General features: G+C 35.6%; 1 protein-coding gene across 6 annotated transcripts in view; it reads right to left on the bottom strand.

The window, feature by feature from the left end:
- Positions 1-16,016, bottom strand: part of TUSC3 (tumor suppressor candidate 3) — a 277,933-nt gene that overhangs the window by 128,249 nt on the left and 133,668 nt on the right. For all 6 annotated transcript variants that reach the window (XM_049631696.1, XM_049631693.1, XM_049631695.1 and 3 more), the window contains exon 3: positions 933-1,050. In XM_049631696.1, the coding sequence (XP_049487653.1) occupies positions 933-1,050 (118 nt within the window). The remainder of the gene's footprint in view (positions 1-932; positions 1,051-16,016) is intronic.

The raw sequence follows: 16,016 nt of genomic DNA, 5'->3' as shown, positions 1-16,016 counted from the left end.
AGTGCTTGGAACATGAGTTTAGGAAAGATGATGACACAACCATGACAAAAGTCATGACCACTAGCATCCTTCGCCACAATTCATTACCTTGCTCGACAGAGAAGACTATGTAAATGAGAATGTATTCTTCTGCCTGGGTTGCCGTAACGGAATACCATGGACTGAGTGGCTTAAAAAACAGAAATCTGTTTTCTTACAGCTCTGGAGGCTAGAAGACCACGATTAAGACAGCAGTAGAACTGTTTCCTAAAGAGACCTCTCTTGCTTTTTTGCAGACAGTCATCTTCTTGGAGTGTCCTTATGTGGCCTTTCCTCTGTGCACGTATTCTCCTAGTGTCTTTCCTTCTTATAAGGACACCAGTCCTATTGAATTAGTGTCCCATTCTATGATCTCATTTAACCTTAATTATCTCCTTAAAGGCCCTATCTCCAAATACAGTCACTTTGGGGTTATGGGAGGGTCACAGTTCAGTCCACCACAGAGAACACTTTTAAATAAATATTTAATACTTGTAAAGTTCTCGGTATCTTTCACACTAGAAGCAGCGAGGGTTAAGTAAAAATTACATTGAATTTATACAAAATTTCAAAAATTTTGAAAATTTGTGCAAAATATCACCTAAACCCAATACAGTTAAATATCAAAATAAGGGTAATGGATGTAAACTACCACTATATACATGAAAAGACGGATTTCTTCCATAATGAAAAAGTTAACATGTGTTTACCACACACACTAATAGAAAAAACTGTGCACTGACAAAGATAATACTGGCTAAAATTACTTTAATCCTATCATACGATTTATTACAACCACTCATTGTATTTATTGACTTATTCAACGAATTGTATTTTTACTTGGCAAACAAAAATGTACCGACCATAACCAACTCTGTCATATATAGTAGCAAAATAAGAAACAACTCTTTTACCTGTTGAAAAACATCTGTCCCCTCATCATAGTCCACCATACTGAAGAAGAGTTTGTTACAGAAAGCAGACGAATAGCGCCAGGAGTTAGCCAGTATTTGATATTCTTCATTAGCTTGCCTGATAAAGATAATGGGGCAGAGTAAAAACACGTCAGCACTCAAGCACTAACAAAGCTGTTAATAAAACAGGTAATTCCAACACATGGGTTGGCTAATTTCTACACATACTGCAAGCATTATTTTTATATTTTTACATGGTTGTAAAAAAAAAAAACAAACAGAAGAAACAGTCCAGGATATTTGAAAACTATGTAAGATTCATACTGCGTTGTCCATAAAGGTTTTCTGCACCACAGCCACAATGACTCATTTACATATTGCTATGACGGCTACTGTGCTGTGTAAGGACACAGTTGAGTAGTTGTAATGGAAACTGTGTGGACTGAAAGCCTGGCATGGCCCTTTAAATAAGCGACAACTCTTATTCTAGAGTTTATGGCATCCCCTATATATATATATAATTTAAATCTTCGAATGACTTTTAGTAAAAAACATAAAGCAGATTTTAAGAATATTAGCAATTCAGGGGCGCCTGGGTGGCTCAGTCGGTTAAGCGGCCGACTTCGGCTCAGGTCATGATCTCACAGTCCGTGAGTTGGAGCCCCGCGTCGGGCTCTGTGCTGACAGCTCAGAGCCTGGAGCCTGTTTCAGATTCTGTGTCTCCCTCTCTCTGACCCTCCCCTGTTCATGCTCTGTCTCTCCCTGTCTCAAAAATAAATAAAAATGTTTAAAAAAAAAAAAAAAGAATATTAGCAATTCAGTTTAACAAAGAGACAAAAACATAGGCATGTTTTAAATTGTAAATATAGTTATACTGCATCTTTATATATTCCATTTATCTAAAAATGCAATTACACTCAAAATTACTGTAAGTCAGCAAAAACTTGTCTGGTGGCCGAACCGAATGCCACAAATAAGCCCTCCTCTATGAATAACAGTCATTCCTATTTTGAATTTCTGTTGGACATTTTGCTGATTTTCCGGATATCAAAGCTTTATATCTAAGTGTACAGTTGGAGTATTACTAGAAGGACGTAGTCACAGTCTAGAAACAAAAAGCAACATGGGATCATTAAAGCATTTTTTTAAAAAAGTGTGTTCCTTCCATATAATTAAGAAAGGAGTTTATCTTCTTCTCCCCAAAATGGAAGAGATAAAAATGCACAATCTCATCATAACATAAAAGACTTGGAGGACAGTCAGCAGCAGATAAGAGATTTCATGAAGTACCTGGAAAACAGAAAGCTAGTGGCAAAGTTTTGATGGAGAAGGGTACAATCACAAAGTGAGACTGCAGTGCAGGAAAGAGTTAGGAAAAGTGCTGGGTTAAGAAGCAGCAGAGTCTGGAGGTAAGAAATGGAACTCAAAATAGAGATAATTAAATTTCTTTATAGAGAACAGAAGACCCAAACTTCTGCCCCACTCCCAACCAGTCTCAATGTTAGTCTTTCTACGGCGAAATGAAAAACAAAAAAAAAATCACCTTATATTTGAGGAAAACCTGACATGATTTAAAAAACAAAACAGATTCCAGAAGAAACTGTCTTATGTACAAGCTAACAAGCTACCCTGTTACCGTTTCATGGATGCTGGCAGAAAAGATGAGACAGCGGGGTCAGAGACAAAGGACTTTATTACTTCGTGTTTGTTAGCATCAGTTCCTCTTGCCCCCAAATCTTACCAGTGACACAAAGGGTCCCTCATGAATGCCACCACAAAGTTAACTGTGTTACAGGAGAGGAACAAGTTTGAGGCACTTACTGTTTTTATAATAAATGAAATAAATGTGCTTTGTTCAGTGGAAGACGTTATTTCCTTCCTTAAGGCTTCTCACTGTACATGTCCAGGAAAAGAGCAGCCAAGCCTACTCCTTCTTGGCATAACCGGTAAAAACATGCAGGGATCCTCAGGGCCCCTGACAGACTGCTTCTTCCAATAGTATTCAACAAACACACACACACACACACACACACACACAGAATGGTATCACAGAAAAGGAACAAAGAAAGTAAAGGGCAGCATTTAAAATTTAACATATGACTGTTCAAATTAAATACCAACGTAAGAAGATAGAGTTAAATAAAATTCAAAAAACAAAAAATTCACAGGTGGACTACATTTGGCAAAGAAAAGAGGAAGGGACCCAGAGATATAACCCCCAAATTTCAACTTTCAGAGGAGACCTAGAAAAAGAAGCGAGCATGGAGGAAATACTTCTGGAGACACAAAACAATTAAAGGAGACTAAGTCTCCACACTTAAAATTACTTCCTAGGTTCTGCATAAGAGGAATGGGAAAAGACAGACACCCAGACATACTGTGATATTTTAGATCATTATAGATAAAAAGAATGTCTGACCAAAAAGAAAAAAAAATGCAACAATGACAAACAATGAGATTGATTGGGCTTGGACTAGTATTTAGCAGTACTAGATATTGGCAGATAATGAACAATTCCTTCAGTGTTGAGAGCATGTTATTTTCAATGTATAATTCTATATCAAACCAATTTTAAGTCTGAAATAAACATGTTCTCAGAGATGTAAGAAACATGAAATTGACTTAGGGTGTAAATGGTAGAAAGGGAATATGAATGAAAAAATAAGAAAACTTAAGAGTATGATAGGAATACTGTAAGAAACGGAAAAGGGCAACCAGAATTATGGTTAAGGTAGGAAGGGTAGAAGATGTCTAAGAAAGCTGTGATCCAACTAAGAAACTATGAAGTACAAATTAGAACTGAAATTTAATTGGACTTTAAAATGAAAAGATTCAGTGAAGAAATGGGCAGAAAACATGAATAGACACTTCTCTAAAGAAAACATCCAGATGGCCAACAGGCACATGAAAAGATGCTCAACGTCGCTCCTTATCAGGGAAATACAAATCAAAACCACACTCAGATATCACCTCACGCCAGTCAGAATGGCCAAAATGAACAAATCAGGAGACTATAGATGCTGGCGAGGATGTGGAGAAACGGGAACCCTCTTGCACTGTTGGTGGAAATGCAAATTGGTGCAGCCGCTCTGGAAAACAGTGTGGAGGTTCCTCAGAAAATTAAAAATAGACCTACCCTATGACCCAGCAATAGCACTGCTAGGAATTTACCCAAGGGATACAGGAGTACTGATGCATAGGGGCACTTGTACCCCAATGTTTAGAGCAGCACTCTCAACCATAGCCAAATTATGGAAAGAGCCTAAATGTCCATCAACTGATGAATGGATAAAGAAATTGTGGTTTATATACACAATGGAGTACTACGTGGCAATGAGAAAGAACGAAATATGGCCCTTTGTAGCAACGTGGATGGAACTGGAGAGTGTGATGCTAAGTGAAATAAGCCATACAGAGAAAGACAGATACCATATGTTTTCACTCTTATGTGGATCCTGAGAAACTTAACAGAAACCCATGGGGGAGGGGAAGGAAAAAAAAAAGAGGTTAGAGTGGGAGAGAGCCAAAGCATAAGAGACTCTTAAAAGCTGAGAACAAACTGAGGGTTGATGGGGGGTGGGAGGGAGGGGAGGGTGGGTGATGGGTATTGAAGAGGGCACCTTTTGGGATGAGCCCTGGGTGTTGTATGGAAACCAATCTGACAATAAATTTCATATATTGAAAAAAATAAAAATAAATAAATAAAATAAATAAATAAATAAAATGAAAAGATTCTAAGCAGTCATCAGAATCAGTACAAGTTGGAAGATACTAAGACCATAGTATGGAAGACATATTTGCTCCAGGAAAAACTATAAGAAAATGAATATAAAAGGTCTAAATAAAATGCAAATTAAAATGTATCATAATTTTGATTAATTGGAAATGAGAAAGGTTAATTATTTTGAATAGTATAGAATGTAAATGGTATCAACTCTGAAAACATGAAAATACAATCAACAAGATTTGGTAGGTAAAAGGGAAGGAAAAGAAGGAACAAGAAAGGGTGTGTTTGCTAATCTTCATATGACAAATGAGGGAACCAAGAGATGTCATCTCTAGTTAGTGGACAAGAAATAAAAGGATGCCATTTATTGTTACAATAATAAAAGAAGAAGGGGAGAAATGAATTAAATCCTTACCTATCATAGCAAGAAATGCCAAGACAAGTATGCTGTATGAAATACTGTTATAACATTTAGATATATGAAGGAAAAAAAAAAAACCACGAGAGGAAGAAAACCCAAAGAAATAATAGTGATTGCCCACAGCCAACTATACAAATACATGAGTGCAAAGACTAGGGAGTGTAGTTGTTCATTTTAGGCTTTTTCTTTCTTTTATTATTAACAAGGAGCACATAATATTGCTGTTATTAAAATACATATTTAAAAGGGCTCTATAATCTGAGGTCAGCATAAAGACCTTCAGGGCATCTTTTTACTGGACCATAGTACAAACACAGATGACTGCAAGGATCGGCCTAAGGCTGCACTGGGCTCAGTAGGCAGAAATATGTTCAATGAAAATGGTCATAATCTTTTAAAGCTCTGGTGGTTAAATAAGCTTTACTTTAGTATAATTCACTGCAAAACTACTTACTGAGGACTTAATGACAGTGAATGAACTAAACTCCAAGGTCTCTGCTGTCAGGAAGTTGATACTTTAGTGGGGAGACATAATAAACAACCAAGTGACAAATTACACTTTCCATATACACTGAGAACATAGCACATGGAACTGGTATTGCAGCAAACAGTGGAGGCTCTACAGAGATGGAACGTCCTAAAAGGTTTCTCATATAAAGTGACTCTGAAGCTCAGGTCCCAAGGATGAGAAGAACACATTATCGAAACAAGCTGGAGAATAAATTTCAGGCGGCAGGAAGAGCAAGCACAAAGGCCTAACAAGGGAAAGAACCAAAAGGCAAAAAGGAGCTGTGGCATAAATGAGGACATGCGCTCTGTTTATGAGAGGAATACACAGCCTGTGCCCTCCCTCATCTACTTAAAGCAGTGCCTCACTGCTACAATAAAAACAGTAAAAACCAGCATAAGTCCTAAAATCTGATTTGATTTTTGTCATATGGAATATAATATTACTGGAAAGTATTCACCATTGATTTTTAAAGAAGCACTTGACACAGTGAATTGGCAGCAACAATTAAGTATGTCTGAACATCTTTGCATGCCAATAAAACTCAAGAGGACAATGCGACCTTAAAAAAAAAATCAAACAGGTAACACTGCAATTAAAAAAAAAAAAAAGTGTATTTTTACACAGAAGAACATTTTAACTTCAGAAAAATGAAACTTAGAAAAACAGCACCTCAGCAAAAACTTGCATTCTTGGGACGATGCTATTCTAAGAAATGAAAATGATTCATTCCGAAAAATAATGCAGGAAGAAAACAATCAAATTTTACTATTCAACATCTGTGTACAGTATCTTCTAGAATGATGATGTGAGACAGGGATAATGTTGAATTTCTTTCCCTCATAATGTTGTAACCTAAGCCCAGACCTACTAGAATGTACATACATTCATGCACTCTTTAATTCATTACACAAATATACTTTAGTGCCACCAAAAATTAATATAAGAGCAAGGGCTCTGATCTTAAGGAGAATACAATCCAAGGGGAAAGAGAGGCCTCATGCAAGTTATACACAACAGTTCAGATCATCAAATATACTCTGAAGAAAATAAAGCAAGATTATGTGACAGAGTACTGAGGAGTCAAGGAGGATGAGTTAATTTTGCCTTTTAACTCTGTATCCATATCAATCCACTTTTTCAATTAAATTTCCCAAGTAGCAATTGTAGATTCTATCCTATGTTCTCAAATCCTAAGGAGTTTCCCATTGCCTATCTAATGAAGACAATGGGCAGAAGGAAGACAAGATCCTCGTAGCCACAACTTGTATCTATGGCCTACGTCTATATGAACAGTCTACACTTAAAGACTCTCTCCGTTTTATGACATCCATGTTCGTTCTTTGAGCTTAAATCTCTTGCTTAGACTGTCCTTCTTTCTTTCAAAGCTTGCTTAAAAACTGCTTATCCTTCAGAAGTCACTTCAAATCTCTACACCTACAATGCTTATTAAGGCAAGTGCCTGAAATGGAAATTCTCAGCTAATGCATAGCACTATTTAATGCATATGTCTATTCTGTTTATGCATATTGTATTTATGCACTGATTGTTGAATGTCTAGGACCTAGTACAGAACAGTCATTTAACAAAGGTTTGATGATGGTGATAATAACATACTTTCCTAAATATATATATACATATATATATATGCTCTAAAACTAAATATCACTACATTTAAGTTTCTGACTTCTAAAGGGACTAAAAGCCCACTTTGTGAGATTTACATTACAGGTTAATGTCTCTTTTAAGACCAATTTACTTCACTCTATTGGTGGTCTTGGGAAGAAAAAGAAGAAATACTTTAAATTCTAAGTTACCATCACAAATACATGGTATTTCCCAAAGGAATGGTAGTCATAATTTGAAAGGTTATAATGACTAAATCATCATCGAACATCATCTAATATAATGACTAAGTCATCATCTAACATCTAACATCATCTAACATAATTCATGTTAATTTCATATGCAAATATGGAATCTAGATCTAAATCATCAACGATGTTTATTCAGCATTTTAATATATGCTGCAATAATAAAGAAGTATAACTCACAATCTCCACCTTTAAGAAGCTTCTTAGAGAAATGAACAGAAACACACTAACACATAAGTAAATACATTCAGCTGACCCTTGAACGACATGGATTTGAACTGCAAAGATCCACTTATATGCAAATTTTTGGATATAATACAGTACTGGAAATGTATTTTCTCAATAACATCTTCTTTTCTCTAGCTTTATTGTAAGAATACCGTATATAATACATGTTACATATAAAATATTTGTAAATCGACTCTATGTTATGGGTGAAGCTTCCTGTCAACAGTACGCTATTAGTAAAGTTTTAGGGGAGTCAAAAGTTATGCACAGATTTTCAACTGTGTGGGGGTCAGTCCCCTAACTCATGTGTTGTTCAAAGATCAACTATATATTAAAAAAAGAATGCAGATTGTAAGTGCCATATATATATGTAGAGGAGAATGAGATCACAGTAGATTAGAGCAGTTGTATAAAGTGTGAATGTGAAAAATTCAAAGAGAATGGAAGGACTAAAATTATAATCAAAAGGATAGGAAGAGAACATTAAGGTAGAAAATGCACTATAAACAAGGACTACCCAGTCTGAAATGTATATTATGCATTTCAAATAACAGAATATAAGCTTCATGTTCGAAACTAAGGAGAGATTGGAAGCTTTCTTGCAGTAGAAAGATAAATAGGACCTTGATTTTATTCTATAAACAGTGAACAACTATGAGTGTTTTGAAAAAAGTGGATTATGCAAAATACTAATTTAAAAATCAGGATCTGGCAACAGTGTGTACAGCATATTGGAGGGGAAGAAAATAAATGGAAGGCACTTAGAATGTTACTATACTGGTCTAATTGGGAAAATATATGAAGCTATTAAAATAGTACATAAATGAAATGATGACGTATTTCTTACACATTCTCCTTTGGAACCTAGAGCACCAAAGTAATCAAAAAATTTTCTAGACAGGTTGCTTCTACTTAAGGATATATCTAGCTGTAATACAGAATTGCAGGGAAGCCAAGCAAATTATACTTTCTCAACACAAATGCAGTACTTTGAGAAAATTTAATACTGACAGAGTAGATGGGGCTTTTTTTCTGTTGGGTGCAATTCAGTAGCAAGAGCATCAGTGAACAGATCTGTCATTAAAAATAATTCAGTGAACCTGAGAAATACATATTTCAACATTAATGATATCTACTCAAAGTGAAAAGGACTCCTTAGAGGGAATGCGCGCCAATAACATAAACTGACTTCTATAAACTTGACTCCGTTATCCCTCAGCCCCATATTCCAACTCCTTAATGCTTAATAGGTAAATAGAGAAATCCAAACTAATAATGGCAAAGAAATTCACTGGATTCTTGCATATGTCTATGTCAGCTTAGACTAACAACCAAATTAAGACCTCACCAGTGCTCAGCACACTTCAGACCTCACTGCCATCTGAAATTCAAAGCTGACGAGCACAAAAGCTACAAGCACTTAACTGTTACCTAAAAAAAAAATATTTTTTTGTTTTGGTAGTTCACAGGAAATGGGAGAGGCCCAATTTTACCAATTCAAAGGACATTCTAAATTGTTCTAATATACTCAAATGCAGCCTGAAGAGGGCACTCAAGTTGCATCAAAGCATCCAGGAAGGTTTAGGCAATAGCCGCAGGGCGTGCTTCTGTTAACTCCGTTATAATAAGTCTTCTCAATTTTTTATTACAGGAACAAGAAAAAACACCACTTAATCCAAATACCGTAACTTTTTAGTATTATAACCCCTTTTAAAAGGTTATGTAAAACTAAAAGGGATTATTAATCTGTAGCTGTAGATGTTTAACATATTTCCCATGATGAAAGTAATTTTTATCTTTAATGTCCTTGAAGGGATTTTTTTAAGAAACATGGTTTCTCTTTTTAATGTTAACCAAACTTTCTAGAAAGTAACAGATTCTTATCAAAATCTCAATGTATGCCTTTTAGAGTGATATATTTATGATAACTTATGTCTGTATATAAATATATATTGCAAAGTTATTCCAAAGTATTTCTTCATAAAACCCCTAATTAATCAATTTTTATAGATAATGATATATAGAGAGAGATCTGGTTGAGCAGAACTGCCTATTACGTATGGTTCTGATACCCTGAAGAGAAAAACAAACAAACTGGTAAACAGTGCCCTGTACAAACATTTTAACAGGGTGATTTTTTCTCTGGCTGTGCTATACACACCTAGGATTCTACTAAATATACTGAAATGTACTAAATAGACCCAAAGCTTCTGAAGAGTTGAGGTACCAACAGTTCACTACTACACTGTAATTGACTTTGCATAATTCACTACTTGGTGAACATGTTCCATGTTTCCTATGCATTTTTTTTTTCTTTCTCAGTCCTAAGTAGATTACCTTTCCTTAGAAAATAACTCTAACATGAAACATGTGATTCAGACACATATCTCAAGGCAAAAATGTATATGGATATACGAGATATTAAATTGTATATATATATGCATAGTTACCAGTTTATAACTCAGTAAACTTTTTGCTCTCTTTGAAAACTGGTAACAACAGGGGCTCCTGGGTACCTCAGTTGACCACTGACTCTTGATTTTGGCTCACGTCAGGATCTCATGGTATGTGGGATCAAGCCCTGCACTGGGCTCCTGGGATTCTCTCTCTTTGTGTCTCTCTCTCTCTGTCTCTTCCCCTCCCTGACTCATGCTTACTTTCCCTCTCAAAATAAATATTACATAAATAAATAATAAAATGGTAACAAGATATAAATGCTTCAAGGTTGTATCTATCAGAAGAAGACTGACACACAATGCAGTAATAAACTGATTCACCCATTGTTCTCTTAAGTTTATACACACACAGTATAGATATGAAAATTGTAATATATATTTGATCAATATTTGTAGAACTAACAATAAAGAATTAACAGATGAATGAAAAAATGGATGGAGCAATACAGTGTTTGGAAAGGGTAAAAATGAGCAGAAAGGCTTAAGGCCCGTCTCAAGATATGTCCATCCATTAGGGAAATGTTTACAATGTTAAATGATGAATACAAACAACAAGTGATCAAGTTCAAAACTATGTAAATCTTGTTTGTAATAACTTGCCCAGGAATCATTAAAATATCCAAATTGTCTGCTGAATAAACGAATACATCTGTCATAAAAACTAACAAGTTGAAATCAGGGAAGCATTAATTCACACCTCAAATCCTACAGGATTCTTTAAAAATTCTATGCTTTGGTTTCATGTCTGCCTAATACATACAACCCTGAGAGAACTTTGTTGGAATCAATCAAAAAGGCAGACCTAAGATTAAAAAAACTGTATTCCCTGAGATGCAGATTAGGTGTTTTCTACTTCTTGAAAAGCATCACCATCATCAGTGACATTTATCGAGGTGTACCATGTGCCAGAACCCTTTTACACATCTACACCCAGATCATTTGGCCTCCACAAAGCCTTGTAATACAGGTACTAGTTTTAGCTGTTTCATCTGATGAATCTGAAGAACAGAATTTAATCATCTTAGCTCTGTTCTATGCTCAGTAATTATCAGAGCCAGAAGAGTATGAATTCAGAGACAGTAAGAGACAGGTTACAACTACAGCTAGGCCACATATAAACACAGAGATGCAAATTCAGTTCTCAGAGTATTGTTCCCCGAGCACTTGAATAAAAAATCACCTGGGATTTTTTTCCCCAGGACTTTGGGGTTTTGTTCGTTTGTTTGTTTGTTTTCTCAGCAGTTTTAGGTTTTAGGTTTATGACAAAATTGGAGGGAGAAATAGAGATTTCCCATACACTCCTTGCCCTCACACATACACAGACCCTCCCATTATCAACATCATTAACCAGCATGGTATGTTTTGTTTTTTGGTTTTTGGGTTTTTTTTTTTACCATGAATGAACATATCATCCAAATTCCACAATTTACCTCGGGGTTCACTCTTGATATTGTACATTCTGTGGGTCTGCACTACAGTATAATGACACACACCTATCATTATAATATCTACAGAGTATGGTCACTGCCCTACAAATCCTGTGCTCTCCCTATTCATCTCTCACCACTCACTCCCGGCAACCAATGATCTTTACTGTCTCCAGATTTCTGACTTTTCCAGAATGTCATACAGTTGGAATTAAACAGTATACAGCCTTCTCAAATTGGCTTCTTTCACTTAGTGACATGCATTTAAGGTTCTTCCATGTCTTTTCATGTCTTGAGAGCTGATTTCATGTCTTGAGAGCTGAATGAATCACATTCCATTGTTTGGATGTACCAGTTTATCCATTTACCCACTGAAAAACATCACGGTTGTTTCCAAGTTTTTGGCAGCTATGAGTAAAGCTGCTATTAACATCTTTGTGCAGGTTTTTGCGGGGATATTGTTTTCAACTTCTTTGGATAAATACTACAATGAGTGATTGCTATCATATGACAAGAATCTGTTTAGTTTTGTGAAGAAACTTTCTTCCTAAGCAGCTATGTACAATTTTGTATTCCTACCAGCAATGTCTGAGAGTTCCTATTACTTCATGTCCTTGTCAGTATTTGGTGTTCTCAGTTTTGTTTTGTTTTGTTTTCATTCTAAGAGTTGTGTAGTGGTATTTCATTACCATCGTAATTTTCATTTTCCTGATGACATATCATGTGAAGCATCTTTTCATATTCTGATCAGCCATCTGTATATCTTCTTTGGTGAGGTGTCTTTCAAGGTCTTTGGCCCATTTTTTAGTTGGCTTGTGTTTTTATTCTTTTAAGAGTATTTTTATATTTTGGATAATAGTCCTTTAGGAGTCTTCTGCAAACATTTTCTCCCAGTCTGTGGCTTGTCTACTAATTCTCTTGAAATTGTCCTCTCACAGAGCAGAAATTTTTCATTTTTCAATGAAGTCTATTTTATCATTTATTATTTCTTTCATGAATTGTATCTTTGGATGCTCTACCTAAAAAAGGTTTCACCATGCCCAAGGTCATACAGGTTTTCTCATGTTATCTTCTAGTTTTATAGTTTTGCATTTACAATTAGGTCTACAGATTTTGAGTTAATTTTTGTGATGGGTATAAGGTCTGCATCTAGATTCTTTTTTTTTTTTTTTTTTTTTTTTTTTTTTTTTTTTTTTTGCATGTGGATGTCTAGCTGTTCTAGCACCATTTGTCAGAGTGACTGTCTTTGCATCACCGTGTTGCCTTTTGCCTCTTTCATCAAAAATCTGCTATTTACGGAGGTCTATTTCTGGGTTCTCTATTCTGTTCCACTGATGTATTCGTCTATTTTTTCATCAATATTACACTCTCCTGATTACTGTAGCTTTAGAATAAATCTTAAAATCGGGTAGTATCAGCTCTCCAATTTTACTCTTCTCCTTAATACGGTGTTGATTATTCTGGAACATTTGCCTCTCCATATAAACTTTAGAACCAGTTTATCATGATCTACAAAGTGACTTGCTGGAGGTTTTTTTGTTTTTTTTTTATTGGGATTGCACTAAATGTATAGATCAAATTGGGAAGAACTGACATCTTGAAAATAGTCTTCTTATCCATGAACATAAAATATCTCTATTATCTCTGATTTTATTCATTGTTTTTGTAATTTTTCTTCTATAGATCTTTTACATATTTTGTTAGTTATCCCTTAGTATTTATTTCATTTTGGGGGTGTTAATGTAAATGGCATTGTTTTTAATTACAAATTTCATGTATTGTTGTGGTATATAGGAAAGTAACTGGCTTCTGTATCTTAGCCTTGTATCATGCAACCCTGAAATAATTCCTCTTTAGTTCCAAACGTCTTTTTTTATTGATTCTTCCAGATTTTCTACAAAGATAATCACATCGTCTGTAAACAGAAACAGTTTTATATCTTTTTTCCCCCAACTGTACATATTTTATTTCCTTTTCTAAGTTTTTATCTGACCTTCATTTATTCCTTCTTTGATGTTCTTCCTTTCTTTACATAGATCCAAGTTTTTAACCTATAGATTTTCTTTCTCTCTAAAGAACTTCTTTTAAAACATTTCTTATAAGGCAGGTCAACAAATTTCTTATAAGGTCAGCAACAAATCTCAATTTCTGTTTGTCTGACAAACTATCCTTCACTTGTGAAAAATAATTTTGCAGGGTACAGAATTCTAGGTGTTTTTTTTTTTTCCCTCTCTCTCAACATTTGAGTAGTTCATTCCATTCTCTTACTGTTTGCATGGTATCTGAAAAGTCAGATGCAATTCTTGTTTTTGTTCCTCCATAGGTAAGGTTTTTTACCCCCTGCTCTGGCTTCTTTCAGGAATTTTTGTTTGAGTCTTTGAAGATAATGTGGCAAGGTGTAGTTTATTTGGCATTTATCCTGCTTGGTCTTCCCTGGCTTTCTCAATCTGTACTTTAGGATCTGATATTAATTTGGAGAAATCTCAGTCATTACCGTTGCAAATATTTCTTCTGTTCCTCTGTTTCTTCTCCTTTTGGTATTCCCTTTAGACACATATTGAAATTTTTACAGTTGTCCCACAGTCCTTGGATAGTCTCTTTTTCTCAAGCTTTGTTCTCTCTGCTTTTCAGTTTTCAAAGATTCTGATATATCCTCTAGCCCAGTGATTCTTTCCTCAGCCACGTCCAGTCTACTAGTAAGTCCAGCAAAGGCAGTCTTCATTTCTGTTAGTGATTTTTTTTAATTTATGTTTTAATTTACATTCAAGTTAGTTATCATACAGTGCAACAATGATTCTAGGAGTAGACTCCTTGATGCCCCTTACCCATTTAGTCCATCCCCCCTCCCACAACACCTCCAGTAACCCTCTGTTCATCTCCATATTTATGAGTCTCTTCTGTTTTGTCCTGCACCCTGTTTTTATATTCTCTTTGCTTCCCTTCCCTTTATGTTCATCCATTTTGTATCATAAAGTCCTTATATGAGTGAAATCTTTTATCTCTAATCTTTCTTTTTGGTTCTCTTTTAGGATTCCCATCTCTCTGCTTACATTGCCCATCTGTCCTTGCATGCAATCTACTTTATCCATTATAGCTCTTGGCATATTAATCAGATATTTTAAATTCCTGCTCTGATAATTCCAATCTCCCTGCCATGTCTGATTCTGATGCTTGCTTTTTCTCTTCAAATTGTGTTTTTTTGCCTTTTGATATGTCTTGTATATTTTTCTTGATAGCCAGAGATGATGTGTCAGGAGGAAAGGCACTGCTACAAATAGGCCTTTAAAAATGTAGTGGCAAGGGATGCGTGGGTGGCTCAGTTGGTTAAGCGACCGACTTCGGCTCAGGTCATGATCTCACAGTTCATGGGTTCAAGCCCCGTGTCAGGCTCTGTACTGACAGCTCTGAGCCTGGAGCCTGCTTCGGATTCTATCTCCCTTTTTCCCTGCCCCTCCCCTGCCTTCTCATGCTTCATCTCTGTCTCAAAAAAAAAAAAAAAAATCATTAAAAAAAAAGTTTAAAATATGCAGTGGTGAGATGTGAGAATAGGATATTTGATCTACAGTCCTCTAATTAGGTCTCAGTCTTTTAGTAAGCCTATGCCCCTGGACTGTAAGTGTCACAACTGTTTTTCAGGGTTTTTTTCTCCTCTGGGAGAAAATGGGATAGAATGGCTAGAGTGGGATGGAGTTGGGAATTTCTTTCATTCACATGAAACACTAGTTGGGTATTCTCCTTCCCCAGGTCACTTAGTCTCTGATAATACTCCAGCAGGTTAGAGTCTAGTTAACAAGTTTCCCCTGAGAACAGGCTTTATTAAGAAGAACAAAGTGATCTGGTATATTTCAAAATGTTTCCATTCCCCTCCACCTATAAAAAACCCAAAGGATTTTTCTCTGATATTTACTACAGGAATCTGGTCAAGCTCCTGGAGGTAAATCTCAAATACTAAAGGGGCTCCCTATGACTGGGTCCCCCTTGGTTTTTTAACCCTTAGAGTTGTCTGCACTGAGCCTCCGGCAATTCACCAATTACAGTTTAGGTTTTCTACCTCGGCACTTGTTCCCACACTGGTTTCTGCTCATTGGTCTCTGCTGTAGTAAGCTATGACACTCACTGTATTCTCTTTCCCTTCCAATTTTGGATCTCTTCTAGATCTAGGAAGAGCTGATTTTTCAGTCTGTTCAACATTTTACTTGTTGACAGGATGGAGTTATAACTTCTAAGCCAGCTTGTTATATGCAAAATTGGGAACCAAAAGTGGATTATTTGTTTAAATACAAATCCCTGACCACATATCATGTTAAATTAGTCAGAATCCATTAAGAATGTATTCCAGAACTATATATATTGTAACTAGCTTTCCAAGTATATTTTATGCACACAGAAGTATGAGAACAGCTGGTATAAATGAACAGAAAAAAAAAAAAAAAAAAAAAAAAA

The sequence above is a fragment of the Panthera uncia genome, chromosome B1, assembly GCF_023721935.1.
Source record: "Panthera uncia isolate 11264 chromosome B1, Puncia_PCG_1.0, whole genome shotgun sequence".
NCBI classification, from domain to species: Eukaryota; Metazoa; Chordata; class Mammalia; order Carnivora; family Felidae; genus Panthera; species Panthera uncia.
Note: the sequence above shows the minus strand (reverse complement) of the source record. Positions and strands in the feature narration are given on the sequence as shown.